This window comes from Atractosteus spatula, chromosome 21 (assembly GCF_055471065.1).
Source record: "Atractosteus spatula isolate fAtrSpa1 chromosome 21, fAtrSpa1.hap1, whole genome shotgun sequence".
NCBI classification, from domain to species: Eukaryota; Metazoa; Chordata; class Actinopteri; order Semionotiformes; family Lepisosteidae; genus Atractosteus; species Atractosteus spatula.
Genome location: NC_142726.1, coordinates 2,144,645 through 2,165,013, shown reverse-complemented (window position 1 = coordinate 2,165,013; position 20,369 = coordinate 2,144,645). Strand labels below are relative to the sequence as shown.

Below are 20,369 nucleotides of genomic sequence, written 5' to 3'. Positions count from 1 at the left end.
CATCACCCTGAGGAATTAATATTCTCAACAGCATTTATCTGTGGCTTCTTACATTTTGCAGAGGTGAAAAGAGGTGCAATTGTCAAAATAGGAAAGACTCCAATTTCTTTTTTGGTTGTAGTTGTTTAGAAGATATGTGATTTATATAGACAGGAGTAATCTATAGTCTAAAGGAAAAAAAATATTTGACAGGTATATGGAAGATCGATAATCTCTTGATTTCTTGCAAAGTTATCTTTTTTAATCAAATCAAATCACATCACTAGATCAACATAACTGTAGAATCAATCACAGGAAAAACCCACACCCTGCCAAATGTTATTAATAACATTTTACTAAAAAAACACCTCTGCGACAGTGAAAGAGAGCTTAGTGGTAAATTAGACATGGAGTTATACACAGAATATTCTGAGTTTCCTTGCTGTCACCATTGTTGGACTGCCCAAGGCAGTCTGTGTGTATATAGATCATATTGGAGTCTGCTGTACAAATACAAATAAAGATAAAAATGTGTGAAATAAAATAATCCTCCCTATACAGTTTTCAGTAACTGTTATCACATGCATGTTATTCAACTGCAGGTGTTGATATCTGTTGTTTCTAATCATCATAAAAAGAGTTATACATGATCGTGCACTCGGCTATTCTTAAATTTGAAATATCTTTGGAAAAATATAACATCTTTATTTTAACATTTTTTTTAGCTGGACATGAAATATTTATCTCCTTTACTTTTGGCATACGAAGACCGTCTGAGTGAGAAAGACGAGCTCCTGCGTGTTTGTGAGGTAAGTGTTATTTCATGAGAATGAACAGACTTCTTTTAATTCTCATAATTGTATTATTCCTAAATACTGAATTAAATAATCTGAGCTTCCCATATTTTAAAACAGTAGTAAAAGCGAAATCTGCATGTGTATCTAACTATGTACCTATAAAGTTATCAAATAAATGTCCGTAGGTGCTGAAGGTTGAGAAGCATCTGTTATGCCCTGCTGTTTGAAAATGTTGAGCTATTTTTAGTTTTAGTGAGACTTCTAGACTTCAGTTAACATTTCATGATTAATAACTATAGTCAAGAACATGCTGCCTTTGTTTTCTGTTGTTCATCATTATGGGTGGCAGCTGATGCATGAGATCAGTAGTCTTGCAATGAATGGAAACAACTTCCCTACCGGCAGCCCCGTTACAGAACCAATAGCCTGAAAAGCTTTGCACGGGTCTGTTTTGGTCAACCAGGAGGAGCTGAAGACCTTCAGCACACGTGTGGGAGAGGTGGTGAGAGAGAATGAGGAGCTCCACCAGCAGCTTGAGAGAAGTGACCCAGTCAGCCGGCGCGAGTGGTGAGTGCTTTGTCTCGGCACAAGACAGCGTGCGGTGTAAGTGTAAGGGTGATGTGCGCAACAGCTTTCAACAATGTGTCCACTAAAAGTGCTCTTGTAAGAAAGGATTCAGGATTGAACTCTGACTTTTAGTATCATTTTCCTCCATCACGGTTTAAGGCTTTGCAAGATCTTCAGGTCCCACTGGATCCACTGGTGGGCTTTAGGCCACACTAGGTGGTCCTAAGAAAATGATCTTGATCATTTTTTACTATACTATTTAGGCACTAAAGTTTATAAGGAAACTAAAATCAAATAGTTCAGCTAGCTAGGAATATCAAGCCTAGTCATGCTTACAATATGTAATACCCTCCCTGAAATTATTACATGCTTATTAGCACCCGCCGTTTCAAGTAACTTAGCATATAGTTATAGTAAATAGTATATAGGATGGTGCGGTGGCTCTGTGGCTAAGGATCTGCGCCTGTGGCTGTTGCCGGTTCGTATCCCGTGGCCAGCAGAGGAATCCTACTCCATTGAGCCCCTGAGCAAGGCCCTTAACCCCAACTGCTCCAGGGGCGCCATATAAATGGCTGACCACAAACTTCTCTCCCTGTCTGTGTGTCTCATGGAGAGTAAGTTGGAGTCTGTGTAAAAACAAATTCCTAATACAGGAAAATTGTATATGGCCAATAAAGTGATCTTATCTTATCTTATAGTGTTACTAGTTGTTATTTGAATACTGTGATATGTCGTCTGTACAATGGTACCCAAAATGCTTTGGAATTGCAGGGAGTAGACATGACAATGTTTACACATTACAACATTTTTATGTGTTCTATTCTATTGGACCAGTGCCTGCAAAAATGTATTATAATGCTTAGACACATACCAAAAAGCAATGTTTCTTTAAGTATTCTGTTCAGTTAAGGTAATCAGTATGTGTTCAGAAAGTGAAACTTTGAACTAATTTAATAATATACAGTAGCAAAAATTTCATTGAAATATTATAATAACTTGATTGAACTTACTTTGATTTACATAGCATTTAATATTTCTTTAATGTATTCTGTATGCCCTTTTTAATTAAAGTGTAATTTACACTGTCAATGGAAGTGATTGTAGGTTTGTACTACATTCTTTGCATTCAGTTCAGAAAGAACCCACTTGTACTGCCCTTGCCTTACCATCAACCATAGCAAAATAACTTCTAGCTAGTAATATCTGTAAATATAACACTGTCTTCCTCATTTACCCTGTCTTAATCCTTTTGAAATATTTTATTCAAATTCAAGAAGCCAAACTACGTTTAGGCTGTTGCATAATTCTTCTATTTCCACTCTTATTAATGTCACTATGCCAATAGGAACAGCTGTAGTTGCAAATGTTTAGAGATGTCATCGTCATTCATAGCCTTTTCTGATTACCTGTCAGCCCTTTACTTCTTCTGAGAATTAGATTTCTGTTGCTGTGGCCCAAACCCATGCAAATGTAAAACCTGCTGCGGAACTTGTAGCTCTCCATAATGGGGAAAGAATCATTCATTTTTATAACGGCACTCATGTACTACATTTTTATGCATTGTGTGTTACGAATGTGACCAAAGTGAAGCCCATAAATGTCAGCAAGTTGGTAAGAAAATGTCCACAGGAAATCTTAGTGCAAAACAAACTATTCCATTTCAGTTTGTTCCTTATGCTTCAGGATTTGTTTTCAACATTCCTTTTGATTTGCTAAAAACACTAGAGCTTAAAAATTATCATGGAAAATAATAAAAATTAAAATAAAATTATATTTGTAAAAATGCATTATCACGGTAATTCAGTAATTTCAATTGCTTAATAGGCAGTGAATGAATAAAGCTTTGGGAAGAAAAAAATGGTTAACATGCATTCCAGCTCTGTGCATTAAAATTAGTATATATTGCATAATTCACTACTTTTCCTCCAAATTGAATGTCCTTACTCTTGATTAAAAGCTGACTGATTGCCATCTAAATCCATCTTAATGCTCACGCTGAGCCTTTTAGAAGCTGTTTTTGCTTCTGCCTTATCTTTTTTGTACTTATTGAATTTGATGTTGCTCAGTGAAGGCACACAATTTGAAGTAGCTTGAGTGCTGCTTACTGCTCAGGTGGCTCTAATATGTATTCAGATTGGGTAGTTCATGTCATTGTTTTTTATTTAATTTCTTTCTTTTTCCATATCCTTTCCATATCTTTAAATCTGTTTTTGGCTTAGGTAACTTTTTAAGTTACATCTATTTTTACAAAGACAGTTTTCCACCAAGATTCCTCAGTGCTGAGGATTTGGATGAGAATAAGGATGTGTTGTGGGAAAGTATGTAAGTAAGGCACATTTTGAAGTGTACAGTATTTCTCCAGTGGACCTCAGAGTATTGAGCAGTGCAAATTTGCTTTGTGTAAGTCACCTTTCTCACAGTTACCTTGGAGTAGAAGCTGCACACTCATTTCCTGAACAAGCAACATTGTGTTTTTGAATTTTGTTCCATTTAAGTTAATGGTTATTTAATTAGTCCAATTTTTAAAATAATTCTAATGTTTTTTTACTACACCCCACTATGCATTCTAGTTCTAAAGAAGTCTTCAAATTCATTAGCTTGTGATGCCGCATGGGGCACAATCATCACATGGCCGTGAGAAATAGATGAGTCTGCACACAGCCACACCCAGAGAAAGGCTGACAATTTGATAGTGTTTATTTATAAACAAGAAATAAAATTAACCTACCTTTTATTTGCGGTCCTAACTGACTTTGTTTCCCTAACTAAACACTGGACAGCTACTCTGCTACCGGTGTGTTTAGTTGTCTTCTTTAATATTCCGAAAAGCCATTTTGGAAGAAAAATAGAAAGGAATGGCTGTTCCATACTCACAGCCCTTGGCCTTAGCAATGTTTGTTCCACAAGTCAGCTTCCCCTCCAGTCTTTGGTTTGCACAGATGCAGGAGCAATCCCTTTGCATCCTTGGTTCAGCAGTCTTTTCTCACCCTGCATTTCCTCCCTAGATAGCAGATACTCTTTCTACCAGCTGAGTAGTTTATTTATACAGGCTGGAACAGGGCACACAGCTGTTCCTTCCAAGGCCAATGCCATTGTGAGTGCTGGCAATCTCTCGTTGCCATCCTGGTACAAGCAAACCTATTGGTAAACTGGATGACACTTCGGGGAAAGTACCCTCCTTCGAGGATTACACCCCTCATGGCATCACAAGATGAACACAACCTTGAACAGATTCAGTTGAACTAACAATTTACATGAATGAAGTCATGAGAAACTTACGGAACCCAATATTTGTTGTGGGTCTCAAGGACTGATCCTTAAAGAAGATATCTTAGAAGGTTTTTATTATTTTCTAATCTCACATAATCACACTCAACACCTATACTCATCAGGATATGGAAAATGAAATGTTATTACTCATGATGTGAAGCTTGTTTAAACTTTCCCTTTATCATTTATTGATTGTGAAATACATACATAGCACAGAATCATGAAGCTCAAGGATAACCAAACAAGACCAGAGTGTTATCTCCTGCTCCAGATCTTTTTGTGCCCTGTTCCTGTGCTTCTGCAAGTACAATAGCACCCCCTGTTTTTGCTGTCTATGTATTTCAGGCATCAGCTGCAAGATCAGGCAAAATTGGTACTGGAGGAAAATCAAGTGCTGATGGAACAGCTTGACATACAGCAGGCTAAAGCCAAGGAAACCCACAATCTCCACATTAACGAAGGCATGATTGCTGTTTTTTTCTCTTTTTCACTCCAGTGATCTCCATTTTAATTATATCAATTTACGTTTTAAGATAAAAAAATGCTGCACTGTCAAAGAAGCCAGAGATTTACTTTGTCTGAGCACTGTTCTTAAACGCAAAGAAATTGAGTCCAAAAAATTAGTTGTTTTTTTTGCTCTTGTGATGAAAGGAGCAATATGTATCTCACTTCTAGAAGTCAACAATTTGCTGCTAAGGAGGTAGCAAGCATGCAGTATAAAGACCATACTGTTGAAATGACTTGCTCTGTCTCCGCAGTGTCCAGACTGACCAAAGAGCTAATGTTGTTGGAGTCAGAGAAGCAGAGGCTGCAGGAAGAGCTGTTCAAGTCAGACAAGCAGCTCCAAGCGTTGCAGGCCCAACACAGGGAAGCCCGCAGCAACCTGGACACTGCAGTGAGCTGGGAGGAGCACTCCACCGCCATTAACAAACTCAAAAAGTACAGTTTTCTGTCCCCTAGAGATCATGAATGCTTTTGGTTAACACGGAGTTTAATTTATTGCTTTTTCCCCAGGTTTACTATATGTCTATTCAACATTTAATGTATCTGAAGATATCTATTCATGATATATCTGTATTAATGAAATCAGTTATTCCTGAAAGACGCGCCTTTGTTTTTAATCTGTTATATTTGATACTGTAATATTTTTTCTTATCTTTTTTTTTCTTTAGAAACGAGAAATTTTATCATTGTTGATTTTAAAATCAAGCAAGTTTTAAAAAAGTAGTGTAGCAGTTTACAACCAATTTTTCATTTTAAGATTTTCTGCTCACATAACACTGTATCAGAAGACATTTTGAAAGATTCACTGGACTGTAAATACTAACTCATAGAAGATAGTCATCTCACAGTGTAGGGTGAGCATTATATATAGATTTATGGTTTCAAACCTCTAATGGCTGCATTTTTGCAGATAATTTTATAATAAAAATTAAGCCTATAATAAGCCTTTTCATTTTTGTTCCACGATACAATTCTATCTTTCCAACTATAATTTTGACACTTTGAGAATCTGCTTCACTGACGTATTTACCTGTGGACAGTGGGAGTCACTTAAATCAAGCTTCACTTCAGTAAGCTGACAAGCTATCTATAATCAGCTGATCCAGGAAGCTTATTTTTGTATATCCCATGGAATCCTGCAATATAGATAGGGCATCATGCTATCATGGTACTGATTTCTCACTTATATAATTCCCACTGCTAAAACACAACGTTATAGGTCACATGGAAAGATTTGTGTGACTTTCTGAGTTATTCATAGTGTTTTGATATTGCAATATAATTGTTATTATGGTTTACAATCCATTTTCCAGACACAGATAATGTTTCGAGACATCAAAATCACAGTGATTAAACTGTGGCATTTTTGACATCTTATTTAAGACAATTACAACAAGAGGAAGAGAAGAAGAAGGCCGAAACTGAAGAGCTGATGGGTCCAATTGCATCCCTCCAAGCAGAGAAGAAAACCTTGCTTTTGGAAAATAAGAGCCTTAGTGCTGAAAAAAAGACCTTAGAGGCAGAGCTTGAAATATCACAGAAATCCAACAGGTACTAACCAACCCTTACAAGTACTGTTTTATAACACGTTATGTTTGATACAAAAATGTGCCTTGAAGATGTAACTGTGAAAAATATGGGAACAGAATTTTAAATTTATAAGGCTCTTATGAGGCATGGGGTTTGGCTATTAGCATGACTGCCTCACAGCTTTTGGGGCCAGAGTTCAGTTTCAGATGGGTGTCTAATATGTGGAGTTTGCATATTCTCCCGTATTTACATGGGTTATCTGTGGGCGTTCCCGTTTCCTTCTTTTTCCCCAGACATGTCAACATTGTGGAATGTATGGTAGAGCCTCACACAATGTAGACATGCTCAGTTAGTGGTGTTCAGGTAGTGGTTCAGTTCTTCCCTGGGTGCAGTTCCGGACCTGGGGGGGGGTTCTGTGTGGAGTTTGCATGTTCTTCCCATGTTCATATGGGTTTCCTCTGGGTGATCCTGTTTCACCCCACAGTCCAAATGCTGGCGGGTTAATTGGCTGCTTGGAAAATTGGCCCCGGTATGAATGTGTGTGTGCGTGTTATTGTCTGTCTGCCCTTGATAGACTGGTATCCTGTCCAGGGTGTATTCCACCTTGTGCCCATTGCTTGCTGGGGTACGCTCCAGCTCCCCCACAACCCTGAATTTAAAGAAGCAGTTAGAAAATGTATGGATTAATTAGACCAGATATACAGTACTATTTTAATTATTCATCTACCAAAGCATTCAACTGTGCCCAACTGGGAGACATGAACAGAAGGTAAATCTCCAGAGCATCACATACTTGAATTGAGCAAATTAATTCTTTGTGAAGGACTGTTTGATGCACAAATGACGTTTTTCCTACATCTTTAATCTTCAGTAGCTATGTGTGCTTAAAGAGGAACTGCAACAGTATTTTTATATTTCGGGGGTTAAGAAAGAATCGGCATTGATGAGTGCATTTCAAACCGCAGTGAAAGTAAAACGTCAACGTAAAATCATGGTCATGATGAGACCAGCAGTTTGCGACCGCTTGGCGACCATACATTACCTTCACAAAGTCAATGATTTTGTGCTTAATTCAGAGTTTGTCAAATTTTGTGATACCGTCAATTAATTTATTTTGTTCCCGAGGTGTAATATCCAGTCTGAGAAACTGGAACTGAAGTTCCCCTTTAAAACATACTTCTGCTTCCACTAGGCACAACAGTACATGATCTTCTTGAGTCCAGTCCCTGGGAACTGATCCTCTGTAATCCTGAATCCTCAGCAGACCCTTAAAAGACTGATATACCTGGCAGAAACCAACTTCCAAAGATCTTGTCTCCTTCTTCTTCAGGAAAGCACAGAAGAAGATCAGGCTGTTGAAGCAGCAGGTTGAGGATGCCATGGACAGAGAGCTGGCAGCAAACCAATACCTGGCCAGCATCATCTCCCTAGCGGAGCGAACCACCCAGGAGAGAGACCAGCTCATGCACATGGTACTTTACACACACCTCTCCCAATGCGCACATCCACAGTGCACAGGCAAGGTGGAGCAAAGTGGCAGAAGAGGCAATTTCACTGACCACCCACACACTGTGCCGAATTGTTGTGCTTTCCGTGGGCTTCTCGTTACTTAATTCTCTCATTATTATTGGTCTAAAGTACCAGTTACCAATGGGAGAGTTACTTTATACTGTTAACATGTTCGTTTTAACTGGAAATTTCCTGCAAATTTGGAAATCCGTATACATTGTGGTGTTATATCCTAGAACTGCCATGATATGCTGTGGTACTAGCAGTGCTCTGTGCTTTGGGAAGCTTTAAGGGACCTTGTCCCAGTTTGAACATCTGACGGTTTGCTGGGGGTTAAAGATAACTAGATGGATCTCCTCCCTTTAAAAAGGAAAAGGTTTGTGGGAGTACCCTTTACCCCTCCCGAAATGAAGAATTAATCCCCCTTTTGGCCATCCCCCCAGCTCCCCCCCAAGAAAGAAAATGAGTGAGGGGAATTCCCTGGATTTTTGCACAAGTGCCCGTTATCAAATTATGTTATCCCTCTCTTGCAATATACCCAGGCGCCTACCCTGTATTAATCACACACACTGTAGGTGAAGGATAGTTCCAACATTGGAAACCCATCAGGCTTCATCAACTGTGATGAGAGCCACAGGACATTCTGCGATCAAATAGATTTTTAGATCATTCTGATATGATGTCACACACAAAAACAAGAACAAAGCAAGCTCATCAGTTTTGACTGTGAAAAGAAAAGCTTTGACAGAGGCAAACAAACATGGGAAATTATTTATTTGCTTCTCCAAGCCCAATTTTATTTACTTTTGTGTTTTGTTTTCTGGTTTTTGATAGAAAAATGTGGATTTGCTGCCACTTCAGAAATAAATTGCCCTCTGCCTACCTGGGAGTTAATCTAATATATGGCTGGTAAGATCTCAATTGATGAGGCAGATAGATCCCAATTTATGTTCCCCAGCAATGCATCCAGTGGCATTTCATCAGTCTTTCTGACACATTTTGCTTGCAACACATTTGTGGTGGCTCTTATTTTGAGTGAAAATATAATGGAAGAAAGTAAGAGCTTTCATTGTTTTTTGTTACATTTAAAGTAACATTAATCTTCTTTAGCCTGTGAAGGAAATCATATTAGTTGACAGAGCACACAAGTTGCAACCCTTTATAAAAGAGTGTTTATAGGGTCTGGTACCTGGACTTTATAAAAAATACTCGTATCTTATGCCAAAGAAAAATCAATGAAAGAAAAATATGATCATTTCGCATCAGAAGCTTTTTTTTTCTGAAAAAAATTGGAATTATTTAGATTATTTTAACACTTGAAATGATTTGCAAGCCCCCCAGAAAATGACTATCCCTCATGTGGCTCGCTCAGTGTTGTCATGAAAAGGAAACAGTTCTGGGGAGGTGTTGAAACCGGAGATCAGTTGCTTTGCTATCATAAAGCAGGCAGCATGAAAACAGATGCCTGTACATTGGTGCAGAACTATTCAAGAGAAAAAAACATTGGTGATATGTGAGGGTGTTGTTATGAAAGGGAGTGGCAGTACAATCAGTGATGACTTTGTACTCATATGCTTTTGCATTTGTACATTGAAAGATATTCAACTAAATGCTTTTTCAACATGGACACTACTCCTACTCAATTTTTTTTCTAAGCAAGATCCTGACTTAATTGTTTTAAATTTCTCAGGTTAGATGTAGTGTTCCTTGAAAAACTGCAGAAACAATAAACTTTAGTTTATTGAATAAAAATTGCATACAGCTTCCTTGCAGTTTATAATACTGTGAAAGTATAGTCTGTAAGCTTTTTTCAGCTTCACATTTAATCAGAATTTAACTCAATCAGCAATTACTGTAATTGAAGGTTCAAGAGGTAATGCAATTAAACATTTAAAGTGGAAAGGCATTTTCTATACACCTTTCATAATATCGCCATTTCACCTCCTTTCCATAGCTTTTTATTGCCTTTTCTAGCACATTTACTACAATTGTCAATTTTAAAGCCTTCTGGCTGTGTGAGTCACGGCTATATAATTTTCACGAGGTTGCTTATTACAGAAACATTGGAAAATGTTCTTTTGGGTCTTTAGAAAACTGCTCACAGCGTCAAATACAGGCTGCTAGTCATTGTTTTATGTAGAAGCTTCTCTTTTACAAGCCTCAAGACAAGACCCGTTTTTCTTGATAACATATTACTGGAGGATTTGTAGATTGGAAGGTGTTCTTGATTTATACGGTAACTCTACTAGTTATCTAGATTTCTTCAATGTCCTGTTTTAGAAAATGTAGAATCTGTGCCTGCTTGTGAGGAAGAAGTGTGTCTGGTGAAGTGGATGTTGGTAGCTTGTGGATGATCTAAGAGAGACGGGTCTGATCTGCAGTATCAGATGTTCACGTATTAATGCAAGATGCAGAAGGCTTTGGACTGTTACCTTTAAACTCCATTTAGGTTGTGTGTCACAAATACCCCCTAAAAATTCATCTTTCCATTTTAGTTAGAACTTGGCCTGATACATGATATTATATGCTAGTATATTCTATATATATACGTGATGTTTATATTTGATAGAACCTGAACATTTTATGAATGTTTGAAGAGGAAAACTCTAAACCAGGTTAAGTTCAAAGTATGAGTCTGAGGATTTTAACTATGAATGTAATATTTGAAAAACATATAAAAAAAGAAAACATTAGTTTGGCAAGTGTACATGAAACTTATTAGTTCATGACAAATTGTGTCATTATTTTTATTGACATTCATTACTTGTCTCAGTAATATCCTGATTTTGTTTCAGCTGCCTGAGAACAAAGAAAAATAAGAATTAATTTAAGATTCCCATTGTGATTCCCATTGTGACTGGGTAATTTGGCTCTGTACCTCCCAGCAGTAAATCCTCTTCCTGCTGTGGAGCATGATGACAAGAGAGATACTTTAGAGCAGCAGGAGTAGACACCCTTCTACAGACCTCAGGTCCTGAGCAGGAGTTACTGATTGGTCTTCATGAGAAGACTTAGACTTAAAAGAACTTTATCCCAATACAGTGATGGATGTTTTTATGGTCTTTCTTGGATCAGTGCTCAGGGTAGGTTTCTCTAAATGATCCAGGTCTTCTAAGGTGGGGGGCTGGGTAGCTATGCTACAAAAGTAAAGTTTTGGGGTATGTGTTTTTCAAGGGCATGCCTTGTGCAGCGCTTTGTTGAGGCTAGGCTGCAGGGCAGCCTTCAGCTGAATATGTATTGTTCTTGCATTGCTCCCAGGTGATGGTGTAGTCCATTAATGTCATGTCAGGGCTCTTTGCTGGAGAGTCAAATGAACATCTAAAAACTAAAATACAGGCACAAGGATAAAAAGTTACGTGTTTCCCTTTGATTTTTGTTTACCTTCAAGTCAGTGACATGTGTAAAATTGATATCATCTTGCTTTTCTTTATCTTCATATGTCAAAGGGATAGCCAATATGCTGGAATTAAAAATTCCATTCCTTTTTGAGGACTTTGGTAAAACTAGATAATCAATCAATTACTTTATTTAATTTACTTTATTAGGGAGGTGGTTGGATCAAGGTATAATCCTGTTTTGTATTATTTAACTCAGAAGGGCTTACCTTATATCAGTGAAGACACTGAGGAAATAGCTGGAAAAATGAAATAATTCATTTCAATTCTTTACTGTGTCCTCATTGCCTGCATCGCCTGATTCTTTCTTTTAGCTGCTGGAAATGGGCCTGTTTGGTCTGCTGATAGCGTCTAGGTATCTGATTCCCTTCTTCTCTAATGGTCTCCAAAGGGCCTGCTTAATGGCTGCAGTCTTCACATCAGTATTCAAGGAACAGTGACTTAGGTAGAAAACCCAGAGAAAAAGCACATTTGTCTCTTTGAACTTCTAGCTTCTGCTTTCTGAAAATTACAAAACAGAGTGTGAACAAAACAAAGGTTATCACTGAACCTAGGTGAAATAGCCACTGTTTCCATGGTTAAAATTTTAGATCTAATGGCAGTAATTTAAAACCAGAAAAATATATTTTGGCATAACTAAGTCGTAACAGCTGCTGTAGAAATGGGAACACAAGATCAAAACAGTTAATAAAATGTACTGTAGCTTTCCCTGACCACAAGCTCAAGTCAAATTCAATTAATAAAATTGCTTTAAATTAAAAATCTGCATAAAATTGCATAATTGCCAACCTTAGAGTAGAAAAATACCAAGTGTTATTTACAGTATAGCACATGTTCATTACTTCTCTTGTAAACTTTGGTAATTAGGTATTTATTAAATGGTAAGCTTAACAGGACAGACATATTTATTCCAATAATTTAAACAAATGTACTACATGTACTATTTAAACTACTATATACAGAGATTTACAAATCTGAGATCTGAGACAATACCAGAAATTGATACCAAAAACGCTTCAAAAGATCAAAGAGATTAAAGGGTTAGTTGGCTTCTGGGAAAACTGGCCCTGGTGTCCCATCCAGGCTGGATCCGGCCTTGTGCCTATTGCTTGTCAGGTCAGGTTCTGGCTCCCCTGAGACCCTGCACTGGATAATGCCGTTAGAAAATAGATGGAAGAACCATAATAATATACTTTAGTGAGCACCGTCTAGGGAGCCATGTCATGTTGTGATATCAGCAGGTATGAAGAAGGATGATGTTTACCCTGTTAACCCTTTGTCTTTTCATTTCTTTTTCCACTTTACCCTCAACTCCCAGGTCCGTAACCCTTCCTCTGCCCTTTCTGTCACAGGCATCCACTCTGGAGCAGGACAAGAATGGCGTGTTGAACCGGATTATAGAGGGCACAGTTCGACTGGGAAAGATGCAAGAAAAAGTCAGGGTAAGTCTGCTTCACAGACCAGTAGTAAGCTGCAGTCCATTTTGATTCAAATCCGCTGATGACTTTGTAATGTCCTGACATGAATTAAGTAGCCTGGGAGATATTTGCAGCTGATATGATAAATAACCTAATTTAAGAAGCTCTGGAGACAATAGCTGCCTGACAGAGTTTACCTGATATTGATCGCGAGTGTGTAATGTCAGCCTGGGGAGACATTATTTTGTGATTGACCAGAGGTGATGCCAAGGTGTACAGGCAACAATCCCAGTCCAGGAAAACTACTTTGGTTGGCAGTTCAAAATAATTGAATCGAGTACATTTTACAATAAAGAGAAAGTCAACATTTTCTAGGAACGGTCTGCATGTTTGTAGCTGTTTGAGCTTTGTGGGAAGAAAGCTGTGAAAGCTCTGTCCAAGACTATTTCTTTGATGTGTCTGTGAAGAAATTGCATTATTGTTGAGTAGTTAGTTTTTTTGTACCGAGTTCTACTTAAACAGATTTAGGTTTGTGCTAAAAAGTTGTTTTCTAAAGCTCTGCTGTCTTATAACATGCCAATTCCCCTTTGGCATGCATGAGGATAATTAAAACACTCAAGGAATCAATAATTACTGTAAATTGAGGGAGGTATAGGTTATGGTTTGGGTTAATGTGAACAGTGTGTCTGTAGATGCTTTATTAACTTTCTGCAGAACCTATGTTTATAGTAAATTAATCTTTAATAGAACATATGTATTATTTACTTATCTTAAAGTGTCACCTTATTTAATTATCACCAGGGTTTGCATTCTTAATCTGGTATTTTGTCTGATGCACACATTTACTGTCTTACAGTCTGTCTTGTCTTTCTCCACAAACTTCTGTCCCGCAAACATCTTAAAAGCATCCTTCTGTTATCATAACATGCCAGTGGTGGCTGGAACAGGTCGAGAATAGGGTGTTGAACGGAAGTGTTTTTTACTGTACATTCTGTCCACTTCTCTATATTGTTAACTGAAAAATAGGCTTTGGGATAATGTTCAAGTATTTTTATCCTGATAAATCAGAAAATCAGATTTTGGTGTGATAAAGCTAATCCTTGTTTGGTAATCCAGATTCACATGCAGGAAAGCTTAAGTGGCTGACTCACTTGACACTATTGTCTTAAATGCAATTAAATTTGATAGTCTTATCTGTTAAACTGACAAGGAGCTGACAGTCTGGAATAGAGATGAACCCATTAAGAAAACATAGGACACCATTTATTGTGAGTCGGTTTCATATTTACAGTTTAAATGTTTTCAGTATTTTTGGCAAAAAAACAACAGTGTTTGCTAAGCTGTACAATTAAGCTGTACAAATTCCTCTGTTAGAGAATAGTAGGTTTCTTAATGGAAGTTTTTGAATAAAACAAAGAGAACAAATGAAGAGACTGAACTCTTGCATTCTTGAACTGGAAACTTCTGATTAATGGATGCTATGCAAAGGTTTACAGTTATCTTTTACAGTTATCTGTGAGTTTGTGATATTCCACTGTTGTGTATAAGCATTGCGTGAGGCCATCCATCCATTGTCAGTCATGGCTGTGTGCTAAGAGCTCATGGTAAGCTGCAGGGGCAAGATCTACATCCTGGATGGGATACCAACCCAGTGCAGAGCACACATTCGTTCACGCACTCATATAGGGGGCAATTCAGAAACCCCAGAATGTGTTTGGACTGTATGTGGAAACCATAACAACCGGAGATCGCAACATGGACATGCAGAGAGCACACACATAACAAACCCCACACAGGGGAGCTAACCCAGAGCCCAAGAGCTGTAAGACAGCAGTGTTAATTCCCATCTGTACCACCCTTAAGTGTTAATCATCTTGGATAAATGCATCACCTAAACTAACAACCTCCACTATTCAGTGTCCCTTTCAAGTGCTCTAGTAGTTTAATATTCATCAGGTTTGATGGAGTCCGCTAGCAGAATCTCTGTACCTATATAGTGGTAGGAGCTGTGAACTCATGCTGAATTCAGATGCTAAACTCTAACGTTCATGCTTGTTTGAGCACAGATGCTTCTCCCTCTCTGTACTAAACTCCCACCTTCTGTACCAAACTCCCTGAAAAGGAAGGAATGTTTTAATTGCTCCCTGAGTCCTTGAGTTTCTTGAGAAAGTACCTCAAAGACAGAAGGGGGGGGGTGTAGAGAAAAGTGTATATTAACACCCCTTTGAACTACTATAACAACAGTCCTTATTGTGGTTCCTTGTATGAATACAATAAAGCTTGGCTTGGCGAACGGACACCTCAGGCTCGAATCTCTTGGTTTCTACAGGTTCACATAAGGAGGTTTGGCACAATTTAATCACGCTGTGCTGCAGGCCAGACATCTGTGTAATTTACACTAATGATTTGTTTACAGTATGTTGAAACGTGAGAAAATATTTGGGGGAAATTGATTTTACAGTGCAATCTCATTTTACAAGCTGTTTATGTAAATTGTCGTGTTTTAGTTTTCATACTAAATTCACAAGTCTAGGGTTTTAAATCTTCGGATTCTGAGTGTCTGCATCTTTCCAGTTCTTGACAGAAATGCTGTTGAAAAACATTGTTCCTAGGGACTGCCAGCATTCAACAGCTTGCCAGACTGCAGCTGCTGAAAGGCGCAGTCTGTGAACAAATTTAGACAAACCCAGCCACTGGCTTACTGGCCAAATTACAGCCCTAGCCCTTCACACAGTGCATCTTGAACATTTTACCTGTAATGGCCTTCTGTGATGCTACAGTATACAATATGTTATAAGAGAAGACAGACAATTTGAATGCACTACTTTGTTAAAATATATAACATTACACTCCTTAGAGGGGACTGCTACAATTTTCCCTCATTGTTAACATGAGCGAATAAAATACTGTAATCAAGGGTTTTTGACAGTGCTCGTGCCAGGTTTGGAGGGCTAATCCATCCTTTTGTGGGACAGTTATAATTACATTTCTGGAGTTTGCTCCTTGCGGGCTTTAGTTTTTCAGCCAGGTGGGAATCCAGCAGTGTTCTGGGGGTGGCATGACTGTCTTGAGCCTTCCCCTCTCCACAGCGCCTGATTTACAGTTATTCATAGTATAGAGCTGTGTGTATATAGTGAATGTTTGCATGTGGACTGAAACTTCCTATGGTTTGCAGTTAACCTTCTAGCTAGAGATGTGACTGTCACTTATTCTGCAGCTACCTGTTTGAATCTTTGGAGGGATCTGTCTACTTATGTCAAGTCTTTTTATGTACAGTATGTGTGTAGGACAAAAATGTCATTGTGAGATTTAGGGATTAATACCCAGTTACAAACGATTTGAGTGCAGCATGTTATTCTCATTCATTTAATTTAATTAGCTGTTGGAAATTCTCGCTTGTTGATTTAATACAACAGGAGATATGAAGACTAGTTTAAAAATACTGCATACTGCTTCTGATGTCTTCTTGATCTGTTTCATTTTTAAAAGAATTGGCGTGATGGGCACTGCGGGTGCTACAGTATATGTTCTGATAATATAATCAAGAAATCTCTGGAAAGATTAGCATCAGAAATTAAACTTAACATAATTAAATCTGAAGCTCTTAGAGCAAATGTGCCCTAGCTTTAGTGAAGAGTGACCTTCATCTTGGCTCGTGTTGAGATGCAGCCTATTAAGTGTATCTCCATGGAAAAAGACAGCTGTATAAAAATACGAAAGAAAAAAATTGATTTGTGCATATGGGTCTTTAAATGATTTATTATTAATTGATCTTTTTGTATGTCTCTACATGGCTTTCAGTTAATGTTGTTTTAAAATCAGATTTTATCACACAACTACTGGGGCAGAACAGGCCCACATTTAATTCAGTTTCACATTTTTAAAAAACACTGCTGTTATGACTGAAGCTTGCTAGTGAGCTCTCTTTCTTCTGTATAGTAAATGCAATGCTAACCACTGCGCCACCATGCCCCTCACCTCATAATCAAACACTTCTCAATCTCCTTAAACTGACACTTGCAAAAAAATTTGATTGTTTTTTTAGGCTTTTGTTTAAGTTGGTAGCTCTAAGGGCTGGTTTCAGCTGTGATGCAGTAGGAGAATGGAGTTACCTGAGCCTACTCCAAAAGCAAATGATGGTACAAATCCAATTACTTCTGTTAAACATGATTAAAGCTTCCTGACCAAGTGATTTCTTCACAAATCCTGTTTGATTTAAATGATAAAAATGTTCTTGGTAATTAGTTAGTAAGGAATTAATCATAACTGAAATGAGCTACAGTAATTCAGTAAATACAGTGAGGTAATTGCAGTCAGAAACCACAATTTTATTTAAATCTCCAAAGAATCACATCTCTAAAATCTGTTTAGGTTAGGTTTAGATTGTGTAGTTGATGTTATACAACATGTTGGATATTATTCAGCAATGCCAGCTGTGGATATATGGATGTGCTTATTATTTATACCCTCTTGATGATTTCATCCAGTGGTTTATTTCCCCTTTATAATGCTTGTTCCCCACATGTAAGACTACAATGAAAAATGGCTGGAGGCTGTTCTGTGCAGACGCACTACTGTGTCCCAAATGGATCCCTGCAGTCTTCAGATGTGTTGTATGGACTTCTCTGGGGTGAACATTCAGAAATGGTCATAGAATCGCAATGCCACAAGCAGTAAATCTTTATGCTGAAGCTAGCGCTAAATCTGAATAAATTCACAATGAGATAAAAACATATTACCTATTAATATTAATCTTCAAAGGAATGTGATATCACCTCAATGAAATATCAATGAAACCATTTTCTAGAAGCAGTTCCACAATTTTCAGAACCAGTTTGCCTTTTTTTAATACAATTTAATTACCTGGATTGTACATATTTTTTATGTCTTTCGTCCTACTGTGGAAACACCTAAAGCCTGCTTTTTAATAATACAATACATCATGGACATTCTCTGACAATTTTTAAATGAATTTTTAGGTTTTGCTAAATGAGTTATGGACTTTGGTTTTTCTGTCTGTGCACCACAGTAAATCCCTTGTTCTGCCTTTGGGCCTTGTGAGATTGTTACAAGGTGACACTAGTGAAGGACAGGTCAAACTGTGTATGGCTTATAGAGAAGACAGCCACTTAAACATGCAGAAGAATATTATTTTTGCAGAACAGTAACTATGTAAAATCCATTTGAAGCAACACTACAAGTCACCAATTAACGTATTTACATAGCTACATGCATTTCAATTTTGCAACTTGTGAAACATTATAGATTTTATTTATGGTTTACAATTAATTACTAATGTCGAACTTTACCTTATGCAGTGGGATTCCTTGATTTTGACCCTGCTACAGTAAAAGCCTGCTACGTTGCTGCTGGGTATTTGAATGTTCCTGAGATACTGGGGAAGTGGTATCACTGTAACAGCAATTTTGTACACTATGAGTCCTGTTACTACAACACTGTTTGGTTTTGATAATATGACCCAGAAATATGCAATAAGAATAAATGAGCAAAAAAAAATCAATGCACAAATCCTGATCAGCATCAGTCTATCTGATGAAAAGCTGTTTACCTTTTTTATCCAGTTATTAAAGTTATTTTACCTCATTTCTATATCTGGAAGGCATAGACTTCCACATGTTCACTACTGAAGAAACATAAACAAGGACACGAAATCCATTACCCTTTCGTACATGAATGTCACTTGATGTTTTCCTGTAAGGCCGTGGGCTGCAAGCCTTTCCTCAAAACTAAATGCAATTTGAATTCTATTCATAGAAATCTTCTCTTAAGCCAGGATAATAGTGCACAGAGAGAGGAAGGTGTTTTTAATCGGTAAAGTGAGAATAAATTAAATAAGAGAGCACTTTGGTATGAACTGGGGTTTTATTATGTTCAAAGAAAATCTGAGCTGCTAAAAATAGGAAACAAAATTTCTGATTAGCTTAAGGACTTCATGGAAAACTTTAATGTGTGTAGTCCTTTGGGATAAAATCTGAATCTTTTTATACTGGGTATACTGTAGGGTTAGCACAGTGTGAAATGATCTAGTCAAAAAGTTAATCGGGAAATATATGTTTCATTTTAAGAAGAATAAGATGTTACAATTAGTACTTAATCACTGATCAGCCTTGGAATAATTTGTTGTACAGCTCATAAACAAGGTTAATAAATTTAATGGTATCAGGTTGTAAAATTCATCATCCTAACGTTTGACACATTACCACTTCATTAGTGCTAAAGCTTGCCTCATAGTGATGTCTATTTTGCAAGATTTTGCCTTTTGTTAACATTTGAGAATCCAATTCTGTCACCCTTCATGCAATTAAAATTGCACAGCCAGTTTTGGGATAATGTGAAAGTGGACTTGCATGTATCATATTAACATTGATTTATTTTTCTTCTCAAAATAATTAACCTTTTTTAAATAATGGGATCATACTGTATGTACTTTTGTCTTGGACATATAACAAGTGTGTGATATATTCCAAACTTATATTGGTATATTACAAGTCCCACATCAGGTAGGATTATAAAGACAGTGTAATCATACTTGTGCATTAGAATTAAGATAGACATGTCAGGAGACACTTAGCTGCAGTCATATATATTTTCTGCTTACAAATGATTAAATATGAACTTTAGAAAATCTTATAAGGCAGTCCCTTGTCTGAGTCTTAAATGAGAAAAAAAGGCTGTTCACTAAATGAATTCTCCCAGCTTCGTGTCTTCCTCTGAGAGAATAAATCAAAGAAACACTGTTCCCCAATCAATTGAGTCATTACTTCATCTTAATTGAGAGGAGTTAACAGGAGATCAATTAGAATCCTGTTTTAATCACTCTCTAGCTGTGATGTGATTAGCTGGCATGTTTAATTGGAGTTTTGAAGGGAAAAGGCTAAAACTCGCTCATACATACTGCATGAGCTGACTTTTCTTTTGAGAGATTGTGAGCGACATCACACCTGTCCTAAGCAAAATTACCTGACTGTCATATAACAGCATTGAATAATTCAATGAATTATTACAAAGATATTAGATTAGGTAAGGGTGTTTATAGAATCCTATTTATCATTTTTTGTATGTTTTGTCGCTGTTTCTGTCTGCTAAATCTTGCTATTTTGTATCCATTATACTTTTTTGTTGCTTCCTCTTTCATATTGATTGCAAAACTCTCAGCAACTGTTCTGGTAAAAACTAGGTTTTGAGGTCTTTGTAAAAATAGTCAAGTGGAATAGCTCGAGGGATTGTTACTCTGAACAGGATGGTCAAGCATTTCCTGTGCTTAAAGAACTTATCACCATGCAGCAACAATTTTTCACCACCTTCTTTCTGAAAGAGCTGTAAATATCATTATCTCCAAGTGTGATAGTGTTATATACTGTGCATCAAAGGAATTTTCT

At 37.4% G+C, this 20,369-nt stretch overlaps 1 protein-coding gene across 2 annotated transcripts in view; it reads left to right on the top strand.

Annotated features, from left to right (window-relative positions):
• The window catches only part of cep89 (centrosomal protein 89), an 86,962-nt gene that overhangs the window by 22,728 nt on the left and 43,865 nt on the right, over positions 1 to 20,369 (top strand). For both annotated transcript variants that reach the window (XM_088939241.1, XM_088939242.1), the window contains 7 exons: positions 705 to 788; positions 1,240 to 1,343; positions 4,959 to 5,074; positions 5,372 to 5,552; positions 6,501 to 6,668; positions 7,978 to 8,119; positions 12,904 to 12,993. In XM_088939241.1, coding sequence (XP_088795367.1) covers positions 705 to 788; positions 1,240 to 1,343; positions 4,959 to 5,074; positions 5,372 to 5,552; positions 6,501 to 6,668; positions 7,978 to 8,119; positions 12,904 to 12,993 — 885 coding nt within the window. The remainder of the gene's footprint in view (positions 1 to 704; positions 789 to 1,239; positions 1,344 to 4,958; positions 5,075 to 5,371; positions 5,553 to 6,500; positions 6,669 to 7,977; positions 8,120 to 12,903; positions 12,994 to 20,369) is intronic.